This window comes from Cavia porcellus, unplaced genomic scaffold (assembly GCF_034190915.1).
Source record: "Cavia porcellus strain 051 isolate PalLab524CR breed Dunkin Hartley unplaced genomic scaffold, mCavPor4.1 scaffold_10, whole genome shotgun sequence".
Classification (NCBI taxonomy): domain Eukaryota; kingdom Metazoa; phylum Chordata; class Mammalia; order Rodentia; family Caviidae; genus Cavia; species Cavia porcellus.
The window spans coordinates 46,180,308-46,198,647 of record NW_026947493.1 but is presented as its reverse complement, the minus strand read 5'-3'; the positions used below and the strand labels follow the sequence as shown (position 1 = coordinate 46,198,647).

Below are 18,340 nucleotides of genomic sequence, written 5' to 3'. Positions count from 1 at the left end.
TTGCCACAGAGTCGGCATGGGGCGAATACGGAGTGACAACGAGGTGTGCACGGGTTGGCTAATTTAGAGAGGGATGTAGCGCATTGCGGAAGCTGACGTGGTCTTATCGTCCCGGGCGGGGTGTGTTGAGCGCCTGCGCCCGACAATTTAACCTCGGCAGAACGGTGGTGGCGGATGGGCTGGCGTAAAGTGGGAAACAAAGGAAACTATAATGTGGGAAGGGCCACGGCCCGCGCCCAGAGCCGCTGCACCGGCGAAAGAAAGGGAGCTATAACGTGGTTGGAGGGGGGAGGGAGAGGAGCCGGGCGCAGAGGAGCCGGGTGCGGGGGCCCCCTGGGGTGACTAGGCCTCGCCGGCCACGTGGGAGACCGTCCCATGACTGTCGGGAGCTATAACACGGTGGGAGGGGGGGAGGGAGAAGAGCCGCGCTGGGAAACAGAGAGCTGTTTTAAAAGATATCTCAGGGGGGTTACTCACCAGAGTTGTAGTGGATTTGTGACTGTAGAAGTGAAGAAGTTTGACCAGCAGGTGACTATAAAACAAAACTGGGAAAATTATAGTCTCTCACCTGCTGCCGAGTCACAGGGCACCATCTGTTAGGTCTGAGAGAAGGGGGAGGATGGGAGGAAGGAGGAAGAAGTGGAGGTCCGAGGTCGAGGTCCGTGGAAGGAGTGGAGTAGATTTCATTGGCGCACAGGTTTAGCGCCAGAAAGCAGGTTCCTAGGGAGGGGGTATAGGGTTACAGTCAAGTCTATAGGGGGTGGGGGGAGGCAGGAGTTTTCTAACTTAGCTGCAGCTTTTCCTGGTTAAAGTGTCCGGTCTGGCCCAGCAACTCTTTCACCTATGACATCTACCTGATAGTAAAGGGGAACCATGCATGTGAAATACATAGTCCTAGTAGGAGAAATGAGAAGGTTAACTTACGTTTAATTTTCTGTGTGAATGAACAGAAAGATTCATATATTTTAAGGTGAAAAACAGTGCAAACAAAGAAAAGCAACCACGGGTATACAATATTTTACCAGACTCTCGATAATTTTCCAGACAGGGGCTAGCCTTAGATTAGCATATGGGCCACAAAAAAAAAAAAAAAAAAAAAAAAAGACAATGTGTTTCTTTGCCCTCTAACAGTGAAGGAAAATGTGACTGAGATGAATGTAGTGACTGGTGTTGTCTAACCGTGACGGTGGCCAATACCTCCTTCAGCTTATACCCCCGATCTCTGTATATGTCTCAGATACGCTAACTCACTGGATGCTCACAAGAGCACGTGACACATGTACTGTGAGGAACCCCAAGCTGAAAACTGAGGCAGAGAGATTTGTGATTCACGCAGTGCCACATGCAGTAAATGACAGAGCATCTTGGCAACAGAGCCCTCTTTTTCTCTCTCTAATCATTAAGGTGTGTGATTTAATTGAGATCATGTAACTTTTTTCCTTCTTAGTAGTACTTGGAATAATTGTGCATCTTAGAATGGGGGCATCTTCCTTGTGATGAAAGCTGGTTTAATGACACCCAGGCACTCAGGATGAAGATTAAAGTGTTTTAGTTTTCCCCAAAGCCCTGATCCTTAACTGCTCCACTCTGTTCCATGAATGAAACTACCTTGTGAAGGGGGTGGGGAACCGGGGAAGTTCACGGAGGGGCTGCAACTATACAGTTAGAAGTGCTGGACCTGCATCTGTACCACCTGCTTCATAGGGAACTCCAGCAGTGTGTGTCACTGGGCTTGTGCTGTGTTTACATCACCTTGTGTTAATTACTATGCTTTGGGATAAGATCACTGCCAGTTCCTGAGGTAGCGTGTACTCAAGATGGGCAAGGGAAACTCAGAAGGTGGGATGGAGAGAGAGTCCAACTCTCTCTAGGCTTTGCTCTTTGGATCCAGCTCTTGGGAAGTCTGCAGAGGGCTCTGGTTACCCTTAAAAGGGATCAAAAGGACTTTTGATACTGGGAAGAAAGCCAGAGTTAGGCGAAGGGACCCTGCATTCCTGGTGACTAAGCTATAACTTACTAGTTAGCCAAATTTGATCTTTGCTCAGTGTGGAGAATTTTGGGCAGAAAAAGATTTACTCAGAAAGTCAGGTGCTCACAAAACATTCAGAAGGACCAGGCACACATTTTCTAGGAACAGCTTTTAGAACACTGTGGATCCATTCTGCCAGGGAAGTTTTTATCTCTGCTATAACCTGGATAGTGGGGAACCAAAGGTCTCTAATGGTTCTGTTGACTTCAGGACACTGCTGTGGTGAGATCCTTGGTCACCAGAAAGTGGTCCATGTTACTGTAACTGCCCCTCAGCACCCAGAAGGCACAGTTTGGGCAACAAAAACAAGACGATGACTGTGCCCCATTCCACCTCCCAAGATACACTGAGGGGCTTCAGTTCAAATCCAGAGCCCTAACTGCAAGGGAGTCTAGACAACTTATTTTTTAAAGAGCAGGATATATTTATTGAGAGAAAGAAAGCTTCTGTCTGAGAGACAGAAGGGAACCCGAATAAGTTGCCCTGGAAAACGTATTTTTTTACAGAAAATTAATAATTTTTTTAAGTTTTCTAGGCTCTATTGTTCAAGAAAGAATAGAAAAGTAGAGAAAGCCAGACATGCTGGCTCACACCTGTAATCCCAGCACTCAGGAGGCTGAGGCAGGAGGATCTTTGCACGTTAGAGACCAGACTGAGCTACAAAGTGAGTTCAAATCCAGCTTGAACTGCGTAGTGAGACCTTGTCTCAAAAAAAAAAAAAAAAAAAAAGACAAAAATTAAAAGAGCTGGGGATATAGCTCCGCTGCACAAGCACCTGTCTGGCAAGGCTGAGGTCGTAAATTCAATCCCTGGGACAAAAAAACAAAAACAACAACAACCCCCCCCCCCCCAAATGTTAATATTTGGGCCAGGGGTTTAACTCAGAGGCATAAGTGCCTGCTTGGCAAACACAAGGTTGTGAGTTTGATCCCTGGTACAAAAAAGAGAAAAAAAGTACAGACTCCATGCCAAAGCCAGGACACATAGCTAACGCATGTAAGGCTGTGGTACCCATGTATTTCTTTTCCTTTATCTTTTAGGCTTGAAACAGCTGATTTGAAGTTAAGGTCTGAGGAAAGAGCTGTTTTAAAGCTCTGCATTGCAGAGTAAGGTGGAACTTACTACCCGGATGGGGATGTTGAATTGGACAGTGTTTGCCAAGAGCTGTGTGGGGGTCTAGCATTTCACAGTTCTCCCAAGGAGATAACCCAGCCTGCTGCTCCTGTTGGGCGCTGGAGAGAAGAGGCTTCAAGTCAGAAACTGCGCTGGAAGTCACAAGGGGATGAAGACTTCAGGTGCAGGACCAGCTGCACAGCAGCTTTCTCCACAGGAAAGAGCGTGCCTTGGGAAGAAGGAAGCCTGCTCTGTGTCTGGGGGAAAGGGCTCCTCCACCTTGCCTGGCTGCAAGCACAGGCCTGCGAGGGCCTAGGCCGAGGGTCCTCAGGGCCTTCCACCCTGGGCACACCCCAGAAGAATGGCTCTCTTATGCTGCTTCCTTCCCCTCCACATCCCTCTTTCTTCTTTTCTAAGGTCCTGGGGGCAGTGGTGATAATTATGGAGCACTTTTCAAGGGGATATGAATCTTTTGGGACAAGTGTTTTCTCTTTCTAGGGAGTTTTCTCATCATCTGCCTTGGAGACTCTGGCTGAATGTTTTTAGGGAAAAGGCAGTTTCTTTAAGCTTCTGCCTGGTTAGTCTTGTCATTTTCCTCTGGAAGTCTGCTAGGGATGCTGTACAATGGCCTGGCTCCTTTCTGGGCCAAGGCCCTGAGTCTCTGCACTCACACTGCTGCAGCTTTGGAGAGTGTGGGAGACACAGAGCTAATGTAGCAGTATGGGTCTTTTTTTTTGTTTTTCTCAGGGGGACAGAAGAGGGTCTGGAAAGTGGGTTGTCCACCAACCCCACTTCTTTTTTTTTGGTACTGGGAATTGAATTTAGGGTCCTGAGCTACCTCCCTGGCCCCATCAATCCTACATCTCAAGGGTGTTTTATTGAGCAAAGCCATGAGGTGAGGCAGATTTAAAGTGGGACAGAAGTATAAGCAATTAACAAGATACCAGTGTGGATCATTCTATTGCTTTGGTACGTGCTGGACCCTCAACTCATTGTTCCCCAGGGCCAGACTTATTCCTTTCATCTAGTTTGAAGTTCACTTGTAAATATGGAGTAGCACTGGGCATGGTGGCACACACCTGTATTCCCAGCACTTGGGAGGCTGATGCAGGAAGATCCCATGAGTTTGAGGCCAGCCTGAGCTACATAAATGAGTTCAATGCTAGTCTGTACCACATGATGAGACCCTGTCACAAAACAAAACAAAACAAAACAAAACAAAACAAAACAAAACAAAACAAAAACAGTCCCAAACCCCAACCAACCAACCAAACAAAGAAAATATATATGGGTATAGATGCCTGGTTCTATTAACGGGTTCACTTGAAGATACAATTTCTTCCTACTTAAACAACTGAAACCTGGTTCAATTATGGTACTGATGACTATGCATTGTATTTTAAGCACACAAAACATTGCAGGTCAAGATATCCAGTTCTGTCGTCGTATGGAGAAGACTTCTGAAAGCGGCCCTCTGCCCAGGAAGGAAAGAAGGGGAGAGCGGGCCTCCTGCTGCTTTTCCCCACCTTCCAGAGCAGCCACTTTTACTCCTATGCTGCTCCAAAGGCTGCACTCGACATCTGAAGATCAGAAAAGAACCCATTTATGTTTAGGTTGGAGTGACTTAAGAGAAGTACAAGCAAGCCTTGAAGTTTGAAGGACATTCACAGTCATCTGCTTCCTCTCCCAGGGTACCACATGGACAGGCTTTGAGTTCAGGCAACTGTGTGCACCCATCGCCACAAGCCAGGGGCCGTTTCTTTTCTGTTAACGTGAAGGTCAGTTGGTGGAGACATTCCGGGCCTCCTCTGGTTATACTGAACTGTGAGAGAAAAAGCAAAGGAAACATTTCTCACCCAACGATTTCTTTTTTCTTGTGTGAACAGCCAATTAGATCTTTAAAATTTTATGTATAAATCATGACCTTTCTGTTCATGACAATCAAAAAATCCACAGGTTCTTGGAGCTGTTTCCGGTGTAAGCATGGTAGTTGGCCATGGGTAAACTCAGCGTGCTCAGGGACATGGCTGCCGGATTCTCTGTAGGGAAGCCTTCTGTTGGGCACTGACACAGCAGCTGAGGTCAGAAGAGAGGAGAGAAGGCTGAAATGACAGGATGTGGCAAAGCATTTAGGAAGTGGTAATGAGTATTAGATTGAGCTTCTTTGAATTCAGAATAAACTCAGAATAATATTTGGGTAGGGGGAGCACCACAAATTCTTGTCTACTTTATCAACCGTAAGGGACTAAAATCTGAGCTGAGGCGGCAGCTGAGTTACACTGTGAATAGAGAAGTGACAAGGACTTGAAGGAGATTTTTAGGAAGAGAGGACAGGCACTGGGAAGGAGGAAATGCATGTCCACTCCACCTGACTGGTCGGTCTGGCAGCTGGCGGATCTGTGCTGTTTCTGCATGTACTTACTTCAAGCACACCGGAGCTGTGCTTTGGCGTCCATTGAGCATTCTTGTTCTCCAAGGACCTGCTGTAGATACAGGGATTGTTGGACTAAAGTGAAACAATCAACAGCCACAAGGTGCCCTGGCAAGTCAAGATGCTACACAGCCACAGGGGGCAGTGTAGAAATTGAGGGTTAAAAGAGATTTTTGGAGCACGTGGGTTTCCATCACCTACAGATTAGCTGTGTGCGTTTGCTAACTCACTTGACCTCTCTGCACTTGCCACACATGTAAATGGATAAAATGGCCCCACTGGGCATGACCGGGGCAGGATGGAATGGCTTTGGCATGGCAACAGTAGCCAGCATGGTACTGGTACACGTAACAGCTCTCCTTCTTCATTGGTCTCATTTATTTCCGTTACCACCCTATTTGATTTCTTTTTTGTCTTTTTGAAACAGGGTCTCACATTGCAGTTCATGCTGGCCTTAAACTCACTTTGTAACAGCTGGTCGCTAACTCACAATGTTTTTCCTGCCTCAGCCTCCCGAGTGCTGGGATTACAGGTTTGCACCACCACACTCAGCTTTACCCTATTTGACTTCTCTGCAGGCTTTTGTGTAGCTGTTTCTTTCTTTCCTCTTTCTTTCTTTCTTTCTTTCTTTCTTTCTTTCTTTCTTTCTTTCTTTCTTTCTCTCTTTCTAATACTGGTGATTGTCTTCTGTTCCTTAATGCCATCTACGCCTTTGGCTTCAGTACACTCACTCTTTTCTGGTTCTTTCCATATTTCCTGGACTCCCTACATATTTGGAGGGCCTGGCTTTAGCCTACATCTCTTCTCTACATTAATGATCTTCCCTGTTCTTCCTTCCTTTCTCAGGTCACCCTTGAGTGGATGACTACTAATCTCTAGCCCTAGTCCAAACCTTTGTGCTCCTGTGTCTAATAGCTAAGGGACACAAGCCCCTGGCTGGCCCAGAGGCTTTTCAAACCCAACCTATATAAAATGGAAATAATTGAGGCGTGGTGGTGCACACCTGTAAATTCAGCAGTCAGGAGGCTGAGGCAGGAGGATTGCTGTGAGTTCAAGGCCAGACCAAGGGTGTGGGGGGAGAGAACAATCTTTCCCCCTCCCAGCCTGCTTTTATCAGACTATCACCTTCTCACCCAAATGTGACACTTGGGAGCTGAGCCACACTGGCCCATGCTTTACACCATGCCAGCTGTAGAGCTGGCCACATCTACCTTCTCAGTGTTTTCAGTCAGTCCCTTCTCTGCTGCTGTCTCATCACATTTGGCTTGAGGTTGTCTTCTAACTGTCCATGGTGAGGTCTCTCTTCAGTCTACTGTTCACCACCACAGCCGGCTTTCTGGCTAGGAAATAGGAATGTCACAGGCCCCTCATCCCCGACAGTTTACAAGTTACGAAACCCTTGCCGACTTTTTTTGCTCTGCAAGTCTTACAGTTGAGTCTCCCACCTCTGCAGTCTCACAGCAATTCCCTTACCTGTTTACTTGTAGGGCTGTGCCCCAGTGCCATTGCATATGCCTTCCCTGCCCGGTAAGTAGAATGGTGTATAAAATGCACTGCACTGTGATGTCATTTACATAAGTGTTTCCCTGACAAGGCAGAGGTCCCCTCACGCCAGGGATCCTCTCGTTCATCTTTTATCATCAGAATCTACTATGATGTGTGAGACCTGGCAGGTTCCCAGGACACAGAAATAATAAACGCACTTTAGTAAATCTTTGGTGCACTCTCTTCCTCATCCTCCGCTGACCCTCTCCCTCGGGCTCCTGCGCACCTCCCTCCCCGTCCCGCAGAGGAAGGGCAGCGGGGTGGCTGGCTGCCGGCGGGATGGACTGGGCGGCTGCCCGCGCGCCTGCGCCCTCTGCCGCTCCTCTCGGGGCGCGTCTCTGTGCGCGTGTGTCTGGAGGAGAGGCTTGGGTGGCAGGCGAGGGCTAGGGGGAGAGTTCAGGCTAAGTCGCAGCCTCATTCACTGATCCTCAGAGGCCGGAGCGGCGCGGCCTTCACCGGCGGCTACCTACTATTCGGCCCTCCACAGCCCCCGCCTCTCGCCGCTCTACTCTCGGCCGGGTGGACCACAGCTTCGCTGGTGAGTAGCTGGGCAGCGCAGCGAGCCGTCTCCCGGAGCCCTGCCTTCCCGCGGGAGCGTGCGTGCGTGTGTGTGTGTGTGTGCACGCGCGCGCGCGCACGTGGTAATCCCGGCCTCCCGGCGCGCTCGGTAAAGCTCCCCTCCGCGCTCCACGGTTCCATCGAGTCTGCGCTGCGCCGGGGTGCCCGCCCGGGCGGGGGCTCCGACGCCGGGATTCCCTGCTCGGCGCCGCGGCTGGTGGGGCTCCCCCGGAGGGCGCCCGCGGGAACCGCGGCGGGGAAGCCCGGGTTCGCGTGCGGCTGGCAGCCGGGGGATCTGGGAGCCGGTCCGGCCCAGCACAGCGGAGGGGACGCCGGAGCGCTCGCCCCTGCCGCCTGGCCGCCTCGCTTTCTTTCTCAGCTTTCTTCCTTTTGCCGGCAGCATCACAAAAGCGCGCCGCAGAATGCAGCCCAAAGCAGCGAAGCGTGGTTCCCTGCCACCTGGTGCATATTGCCCCGGGGCGAGGAGTGAAGTGGGGTTCCCGGAGATAGGACCCAGGCTTACCCAGGGGCGCGCTTCCAGCTGAGTGCTGAGTCCCGCGAGGGGTTCCAACACGTACACGTACGCTGGTGTGTGTGTGTGTGTGTGTGTGTGTGTGTGTGTGTGTTTCCCCGCGCACGCGCACCCCTGACCCACGTTTGCGGGGTGCTCTTGGTCCAGGGCTCATTTCCCCGCAGGCCTGCGTGCGCGGAACTGGGGGCTCCTCGTGCCTTGCGCGGTGACAACGTGCCAGAAGCTCTTTGTTTGGTTGCAGCTTTCCCAGTCCATCAGCAAAGCAAATCGATTTTCACTAGCAACTTGGTGCGGGCCACAGCCTCGGATGTCCCTGGTGTTCGTAACTGAATAGTTCTTTCGGGCAGGGGCCTATTTTTAGTCTTGGGAATAAAGAGGCAAGCACGTTGACCTTTTTGCTGCCGCCTTTGGCTTTCAATAGATGTATGAAGAGCAGATGCCCATCTAGTCGCGCACACGTGCCAGCGCGCAAGGTTACACACACATTTCTATGCTGTAGTTTTCTTCTCTCTCTCTCTTTTTAAATTGCGAATGCATTGTGTGTTTGTAAGAAAGAAAAACTTTCCTTTGTGCTTTTGGGCATTTTCTATTTTGGGTAATGGAGTAGGAGGACGAAAAGGTTGCAATTAGTTCATTGGCATAAAAGACACTGCCTCTGAGTCAGAGCTGCCAGGTTGATAATTATTAACATATAAAAGCAAATGTACTGTTTAAGGCAAAAGGGGCGGGGCGGGGGCAGGCCCGCCGCAGACAATGGGGAGCGTCTCTGCGACCGCCTGCTGCTCATTGTTCCGGGACTTGAGGCAGCAGCCGGCAGCTGCCCCCTCCTCCGGAACTCGGCGGCTGGCTCGCCCCTGCGTCCCACTCGAGACCTTTGGGGTCACCTAGCGCTGGCCCGCGGGGAGCCGGAACGCTGGCCCTAGCCGCTCTTCACTGACGGTGCTCTCTCTGCTTTGCAGGTTGGCAGCTTCACGCCCGAGGGTGTCACAGTCCCAGGCGGCCGGGCTCCGGGCCCCCCGTGGCAGCCGACGGGATGCCGTGCGGACAGCCGTGCTAGGCGCCCCACGCCGGGCAGGGGCACGCTGGCTTCGGGCCACCGGCCAAGCGGCGGCGGGGATGCGCGCGGGACTCTCGAGGCGTCTGCCGCGAGCTACCGGCCGGGGGTGGACGCCGAGCAGGGCTCCTCGCAGGACCGCGGGGACCCTCACCCCCCGGGGCACGCGGCCGCCGCGCCTGGGAGCCGCACCTGCGGCCCGGATGTCCTGGGCGCCTGCCTGCTGGTGAGGATGCCCGGCCGCGCGGCTCTGCCAACCCCAGCCCCGCTCCCAAGTGGGCACGACTGAGGGGGCCTGGCTTCGGGCTCTGGTGCCGGTGGATGAAAAGCCTGGGAGCCCCGGTGTGGGGTCAGAGAGCCAATCCGAATTCGAAAAGCCATGGACGGAAGTCCTGGGCCGCAGCCCCCCGGGGAAGGGCAGCAGCAGCAGGCGCGGGCCGCGGCAGGAGCTGTCCAAGAGCAGGGCGAGCCCGAGACCTTCAGGTCCAAGAGTTTGCCGGTCCTGAACAGCGCCTCCTGCCGGCCGAGCCGCAGTCCTGTGCGAGTGGACGTCCAGCCGGCCTTCGCCCGCTTGGATTCTTTGGGCCATCAGGAGCTGAAGCAAGGCCAGGACCTGTTGGCTCCCAGCCCCTCAGCCCCGACCCCCTCGGACGGGACTGCGGGGCCTGTGGACTGCAGCCACAGGGTGGACCTCACCAAGGAGCCGCTGGCCCCGCTCCGGGACACAAGGTGCCTCTACATGGTCCTCACCGACTCCCGCTGCTTCCTGGTTTGCATGTGCTTTCTGACTTTCATCCAGGCGCTGATGGTCTCCGGCTACCTGAGCAGCGTCATCACCACCATCGAAAGGCGCTACAGCCTGAAGAGCTCCGAGTCCGGGCTGCTGGTCAGCTGCTTTGACATCGGGAACCTGGTGGTGGTGGTGTTCGTCAGCTACTTCGGTGGCCGCGGGCGGCGGCCCCTGTGGCTGGCGGTGGGCGGCCTGCTCATCGCGGTCGGGGCTGCGCTCTTCGCCTTACCTCACTTCATCTCCCCACCCTACCAGATCCAGGAGCTGAACGCCTCGGCCTCCAACGACGGCCTGTGTCAGAATGGCAACTCCACCACCACTGTGGAGCTTCCTCCTCCCTGCCCGAAGGACTCGGGAGGAAACAACCACTGGGTCTACGTGGCTTTATTCATCTGTGCACAGATCCTCATTGGAATGGGCTCCACACCTATTTACACCCTGGGACCAACCTACCTAGATGATAATGTTAAGAAGGAAAACGCATCCCTGTACCTCGGTAAGCATTTCCTCTTCTCACAGAGAAGCTTGACTCATACTAGTACTCCAAAGTTTTCCTGCCAGGGGCTGGGGATTTAGCTCAGTGGTGTAAGTATCTGTTTGGCAAGTGCAAGGTCCTGAGTTCGATCCCCAGTACCACAAAAAACAAAAACAAAAAAAAGCTCAAAACAAAGTTTTCCTTCCAAAAATCAAAAGGAAAGATGTTATTTCACGTTTTAAAATATATTATTAATTCAGATTCACTTTTTACTTTATGTTTTAGCTTTTTTTTTTTTTTTTTTTTTTTTTTTTGTAGTACTGGGGATTGAACTCATGACCTTGTGCTTGCCAGGCAGGCACTTATGCCACTGAGGTAAATCCCCAGCCCTTTAGATTTTAGCTTTGGTGTGTTGTGTTTTGGGTTTGGAGGAGAATCAATTAAGAGTTCTTGGAACTAATTTTCCCAAGTAATACAGTAACTCTGGGAGAGTGCGTCTCTCGCTTGATTGACTATCTTTGGAAAAGTTCTAGTGTACCGAATTTATTTTCTAGTAGCTCTTTGTCATCCTTCAAAGGGTTCAGGAACGAAAAAGTGATAGTGTGTAAAGTTTTGAGGTCCTGACTGCTTTCATCTGCTGTTGTCTTTTATTCTTGTCTCTAACAAGAGGTCATGGTAGCTGGATTCCACAAATCTCTCTTTATTACCTTCATATCCGTTTTCTGTATGGTGTTACCTGCTTTGCTATTAAAAACACCAACCAAACCCTGAAGGTCAGATGACTAGCTTATCTTCATGCAGATGCAATGCCACAAGTTGTGAGGTTATCCAAAGCTGTTTTGATTGTGAATTGAAGAGTGGTGGTGACATGAACTTGGGAAAATTAATCAGTATCTTCCAAAGAGCAGAGGCCCTTCACAATGTGTTGTCTTGCACAAATTGACACCAGTGGACGCAGTGCTTGGTTTAAGTATAGGGTGCTCAGGCGAGGTCGAACAGTTAGGGTTAGGGGTAGTTTCCTTCCTAGAAATAAATCCGTGAGGAGGTTAGTAGCTGTGTCTTCAAAACTAAACTTCTAAGGGGATGGGTTTGAACCCATGGGAATGGTCTTTATCTGCCACACTATCTTTCAGTTTCTCTACTAGAATTCAGCTAAACAAGATAAGGATTTTACTTTACTAAAAAATTAAGATGGTAGGTAGCTACATTAGTAATTCACTATAATGTGCCGATAGGGCCTATGTTCACACTGTGAATCCTAAGATTGTCAAAGGACAATGAAAGGGCTATGACTCCGCCGTTCCCAGGCTGTTCTAGGAGGGTGTCTGAGTCCCAGCAGATCTCAGTAAATGGCCAAGTGCCTTACGAAAAGTTTTATGTCTTTTTTTTTGGTGCCGAGGATCAAACTCATGACCTCACATTTGCCAAGCAGGCACTTACACCGCTAAGCTAACCCCCTGGCCCAGTGACTTATTTTTATTGTAAATGCAAGTGAAAGAAATTTCCATTCTGGACAGAAAATAATTTGGTTGTTATTTTGCCTCTATGTCTTCAACTCTATGAAAAATTTAAACATAAAGTTGAAGCAATAGTTTGTTTAATGAACTCCAATATACCCAGCACCTAGACTTTGTAATGGTTCATTTTGTCACATCTATTTCCCCTACATGTGTGTATGTGTGTATATAAATATAGTCGGGGGTGCAAGGAGTTATATTTTTTGAAAGTAATTGCATTAACCTTCACTAAGTGAGTAACTTCTAAAAATAAAAGCAACTGAGAGATGGGGATGTAGCTCAGCTGAAGAGTCCTTGCTGTGTGTGTGGGGTTTTGGGTGTGTGTGTGTGTGTGTGTGCGCACTGTGTGTGTGTTTGTGTGTGTGTGTGTGTGTGTGTGTGTGGTTCTTTTACAAAGCTGTGAAAACATTAACATCTTAAAGAAAGTTAATAATCAGTCCCCGACATCATCAAATACCCAATCCAGATTCAAATTTCCTTAATTGTCCCCCCAAAGTCTTTTATAATAATTATCCTTCTGTCTGTTTTCTCCAGACAGGGTCTTGCTTTGTAGTCCAGGGTGGCTGTGAACTCAGTATATCACCTAGGCTGGCCTCGAACTCACATCAAACCACTGCCTCTGCCTCTACCTCCCAAGTGCTGGCCTGAGTGCTGGGATTGCAGGCTCACCTGGCCCGGCCAGTTGTCTTTTAAAACAAGGAAGAATCCAGGCTCCCTCCTGTGCTGCCTGTGGCTGTTTGCCCTTGCTAATCCTGAAGAGTGCCTCAGCTTCTTTCTTTTTCTGTGACAGAGTTTTTTTAGATGAACATGGCTAGTTGATTTACAGGATGCTCTACCTTCTAGGTGTGTATGTGATTGACTTAGCTTGCTCCTGCAACCCCTCTGCTTCATATAATACTGATTCAGGCATGATTAAATTCAGATAAAACATTTTTGGTTAAAGTACTTAATAGGAAATACGTTGTTTGTTTTTCGAGACAGGGTCTTGCTATGTGGTTCAGGCTAGCCTTAAACTCGGGAATCCTTCTGTCTCAGCCTCCCAAGTGCTGGGACTATAGCTGCTATAGGCATGTGCCATCATGCTTGGCTTTTCCATAGGAAATATTGTGTGAGTTTTATATTGCACACATCTGGCCATTCGTCACTGATGGCTAAGTTCAGTTGTGATTGAGTGGATGATTGTCAGATATTTTTCTCTTTTTGAAAATAATCTTTAGAGTGATAGTTTGACTTTATGTAATCATCCCAATTTTTCATATTTCTTATTTTTTTTTGAGACAAGGTTGCACTATGTGGTGCAGGCTGGCCTACAACCTGCTTGTGTAGCCCAGGTTGGCCTCTAACTCTAGGCAATCCTCCTGTTTCAGCCTCCAAAGTGCTGGAATCACAGGTGTGTGCCACTTATGCCTGGCTTTCATATTCTTCCTGATCTTCCCCTTCATTTATTTTGAAAACTTGGATCTCCCTCCCATTGGATCTCTGAGTACCATTAACACAAACTTTTTCTTTTTTTTTTTCTTACTGGGGATTGAACTCCTGACCTTGCATTTGCCAGGCAGGTGCTTATGCTGTGAACTAAATTCCTGGCAACACAAACTTTCTGTAGCAAAATCACAGGCCTTATGCAAAGGGATAACGTCCCTCATAGATGTTAAGAGTCCTGGGGTCTAATTTGTCTGGTACTGATTCCTCACCAAGAAGAAAAAAAGCAAGATGTGTTAAATGTATATTGTCTGCCAGACCCAGTGCTAGGATTTTAGTCCTTATTTTTTTGGTGGGGCAGAGCCAGACCTCAGGCATGCTAGAAAAGTGCTTTACCACTGAGCTGTGTTCCCAGCCCTGTGTTAATTTTGAGAAGACCAAAAAATGACACATGGTTCCAGTATTTGAGGAGCTTCCAGGGTGACGAAGAAATGGTGCCAGTTAGAGGCAGCAGCAGAAACGACACGTCCAAGGGAAGGAGAGTTACAGAAATGACACTTGCTTTCCTCCTCCCACTCCCCTCCCACAGCCCTTTCTTGACATCGGCTAAACTGAGTTGTGGAAAACGTTTTTTTTTTTTTAGTGGTACAGGGACCTGCACTTACCAGGTAAGTTGTGAAAAACTTTTAATGACTACTGTAGGACACATTCTTAAGGAAACCAATGAGAATTCTCCTTTATGTTAAATAGCTCTCCATATAGTGATTTGAGCTTCAGAAATCTCACATATATTTTCTTGTCTAGTGCTCGCAATGGTTTTATGAATGGGGTTGATTTCTTTGTTGTATGGATGAGGAAACTGAAGCTCAGAGGTTGAAGTGATTGGTTGGGCCTCAAGTGTGTGCCTCCTGTGCATCTCTGCAGGCTATGTGGCTCTCTGGCAAGAGACTCAAGATTGATAGCACTGGGGCCCTCGGTTTGGATATAGAACAGATAGATGTAGAACTTGTCAGAAGGGCAACACATGATCAGAAAAAGATTATTCTTGGGATCTTTTGAAGTAGGTTTTTCAGGAGCCTGCCGTGGTGGTGCACACCTGTTATACCAGCACTTGAGAGGCTGAGACAAGAGGATCACTGCAAGTTCAAGGCCAGCCAGTGAGTTAAAGACCAGTCTCAATTACAGAGGAAGACCTTGTTGAAAGCCAGCCAGCCAGCTGGGTGTGAGGGTGCTTGCCTCTAATCCCAGCACTTGGGATGCTGAAGCAGGAGGATCACTAGACAAAGTATGTTCAAAGTCAGCCCTGAACTGCATAGCAAAATGCTGTCAAAAAAAAAAAAAAAAAAAAAGAGAAAGGCCGAGGATCTAGCTCAGTGGCACAGGCCTGCTTGGCAAGTGCAAGGTCATGAGTTCAATCCCTGATACCCCCCCCGCCCCCCAAAAAAAGAAAGAAAAGAAAAGAAAAAGAAGAAAGAAGATGTTTCTTGTGCCATTGCTGTACACATTGCGATGAAAGAGATTTTTATGGCCTCAGGATACGAGCAGTGTTGTTAACTAATTACAACACAGGATTTTTCCTAATAAGTAACGGGTTAAACTAATTTTTCTTATTTTTCACAAAACTGCTGTTCTGTGTTTCCTTTTTCACCCCTACCCTTTTCTTAGCCTTCCTGTCAGTCTAACTTCCCATTAAAACCACAGAAGAAAAAAAAAAAGAGAGAGAGAGACAGAAAGAAAAAGAAAAATCAAATAGTGCATTAGTAATTATAGGCAGGAATAGATATCCGAAGTAATGGAAAGCAATTGTGTATCTCCCTCTTTTGAAAGTTCTGGTCTGGGGATTTAGCTCAGTGGTATAAGCGCCTGCCTTGCCAGCGTGCGGTTGTGAGTTCGATCCCCGGTACCAATTTAAAAAAAGAAAGTTCTGTGTTAGCGTTCTGGCAGTTGTGAGTGTGGAAGCCATGTGGTCACAGATGGGAGATAGTGCAAGGATTGCTCAGGGGCACAGAGGAGGCTTTGTAGGTATTTACAAGGAGGACCAGCCACCAGACTGCGATTTGTAATTAGATCTGAAGGCGAGAGAGAGACTGTGATCTTTCGGGAGCAAGAAATCTATGAACCATCAGGGAAAAGAGAAAGGATTGATGGTGGGAAAGGAAAGGAAAGAAAGGCGTGTGTTTCTACGGTGGCAAGCCGGAGCTCCAATCAGGTGGTACTCAGGGTAGGCAGAGCGTAGCAGGCTAGCTGTCAGGCAGTGTGGGTGCCGGCTATGCCAGCTCCCCTTCACCACCAGTCGACTCTGCCATAGAGGGTGGCATTGGCACTGGGCTTCAGAGGGAGTGCTGGAGACAGGTGGAGATCCTGTAGTTTAGATTTATTCTAGTCACACTGCTCCTGGGGTTAAGACAAACTCTTTACCTCCTCCTCTCTCAAGACGGATGATTTCGTTTTTCCCCTCTTTGTAGTATTTGGAGAATGAGGTGGATTCTGTGTGAGCAACTGTTCTGCACATTTTAAGAGGGAATACTTTGTCATCAAAGCAGAATACCAGCTCACCCAAGAAATGGCATAGCATTTGCACATAACATATGTCTGTACTTTAAATCATTTCTTGATTACTTTTAGCGTCTACTACTGGGTAAATCCTAGGTTATTCTGTATTGTTTAGGGAATAATGATAAGATTAAAAACAGCTGGCTGCATTTGTGCCACATGCCTATGATCCCAATGCTCTGGAAGGCCGAGGCAGGAAGAGTCCTGAGTTGAGCCTAGCCTGAGCAGCTTAGCAACTGATCAAGACTGTGTCTCAAAGACTAAAAATGTTTGGGGACACAGCTCGCTGCAAAGGCCCTGGCTTCAATGCCCAGCTGTGGGGGAAAAATAGCCTGTATGTGTTGCAGACAAGTTTTTGGTTTTTTGGTATCGGGAATCAAACTCATGACCTCACGCTTTTGAGGCAAGCACTTACGCCACTGAGCTAAATACTGGCCCAGACAAGTGGGTTTTTTTTCCTAATATTTTTAATCACTGCTTGAGTGAGTCAGTGGATATGGAGCCCATGGATGGGGAGACCAGGCGGAGGCATTAACATTACAAAGCTGTGTACCTGTTTATGCAGGATGTAGATATGGAGCACTGACTGGATCATCATGTAATAAATAAACCTTACTTGGCTTCTTTTTCTTGTTTTTATCCTGTAAAGTTACAGTGAACTTAAAATGATTTGAGTTCTATTTTTTCAAGATTTTGTAAACATTAACATAAACACTGTAGTTGTGTATGTGTGTGTGTATGTGTATTCGTAGATATTTTTCTCTTCTGAATACACACATCCTTAAACATCTTTTTTGTGAGTGACGGTGTGCTGGGTATTGAACCCAGGACCTTGTGAATGCTAGGCAGATGCTGTACCATTGAGCTGTACCTCCAATCCCTGTTTTTTATAACTGTGCTGGTGGTGGTGGGGACATGAAGTCACTCCTTAGAAACACTGTGTGGAAAATCTGCAGCTTATATATATGTGTGTGCTGTGGATCGGCAGCTGCGTAGGTTAATTTGTAGAACCATAAACAGTGAAACCTGCACAGGCATACCTTTTAGTCCAGTGGTGGCTGGAAGTGCCTAACAGAGTGCTTCGCTGGGGTCCACCAGTGCAGGATTCCTTTGTCTCCAGCAGGGGGTCCTCCTGGGCGGGCGCAGCCTTCCCAGCCTTCCAGGTGTTTTTGCCCAGCTATCTGGGGCACCAAACGACTGCAGCTCCCCTGGCCTCACACTTGTGGGCCACTGCAGGATGAAGTGGAGGAGGCCGGAGCAGCTGCGCAGAGACGTCCTACTGGCTGGAGTCCAGCACCCTGCCTGGTCAGGATGATGTGACTGGAATGGCAGCTTTTAGGTTTTTCAATCGGTTGGGAAGTACCGAGTATCCCTGCCACATCAGCTACAGGGCATGTTTCCCCTTTTACACTGGTAACCAGGATGTTCAGGACTTTCTTGGTCTTTTTCTGGTCACTATTACAAATCCCCCTGAAATGCCTCATGGCATTAGTTTTTCCTGATTTTTTTAGTTGAGGTTTTGAAAAGGTCGATAGATAGCATCCTCTTTCTCTGTACTTGAATTCTGAGCTAATTGAAAAATATAACAAAGGCTTATAAATAAATGGGGACCAAACTATCACTTTTGGAACCTGAAGAAATGAGGTGCAAGCATACAGCTCATATCTTTGAGCAAGTGGACTTTTGATAGTCACAGCATCAAATGAACTTACCCATCTGGCCACAGGCAAGAGGCCTAGGCGCTGTGGTAGCTTTGGGTCTTTCCACCCTGGTCAGCGTCCACCTGACTTTTCCTGGCTCTTCCTCCTGAGTGCTGATTACTTGTGAAGGAGGAGGGGCTCAGCAGGGCATGACCTGCCCCGTTCATCACAGATTCACCATCACATCAAATTCTTTCTTTCCCTAAGCTGGGCAGGCAAGGCAGGGAGAAGTCTACAAAAGAAAGACTTTTACCTGGTTTTGTAATTATGATTTAATTTTGCTTATCCTGTTTACCTTTGTAAGCCACATAAAATCCTTTTTGGAAGTAGTCTGTGTGTAAATAGTGAATATACAAAAACTAATCTCGACTGAAGATGAGTATGAGGGGGAATGATGATGTAGGGATTAAAGAAAATGATTCAGGGACACTGGGGGAACCAGTGAAGTGGTAGTTCTGGCGCAGTTCATCCGGGTCAGGACAGTTCATCCGGGTCAGGACAGTTTATCTGGGTCAGGACATGTGTGCTTTCCTTACATTAGCAGTGATTGTACTGCACGACAGTCATTTCTAGACTGTAAGACAAATTAGTCTAAGATGCTGAGGAGCAGTAACTTCATGG

At 48.5% G+C, this 18,340-nt stretch overlaps 1 protein-coding gene across 4 annotated transcripts in view; it reads left to right on the top strand.

Moving 5' to 3' along the window:
- The first annotated feature begins 9,493 nt into the window (after positions 1–9,493).
- The window catches only part of Slco5a1 (solute carrier organic anion transporter family member 5A1), a 133,089-nt gene continuing 124,242 nt past the window's right edge, over positions 9,494–18,340 (top strand). For all 4 annotated transcript variants that reach the window (XR_002789272.2, XM_023561703.2, XM_023561702.2 and 1 more), the window contains exon 1: positions 9,494–10,548. Coding sequence is in view for 3 of the 4 variants with exons in the window: in XM_023561703.2 (XP_023417471.1) it covers positions 9,642–10,548 (907 nt within the window). In the remaining variant the exon portion in view is untranslated. The remainder of the gene's footprint in view (positions 10,549–18,340) is intronic.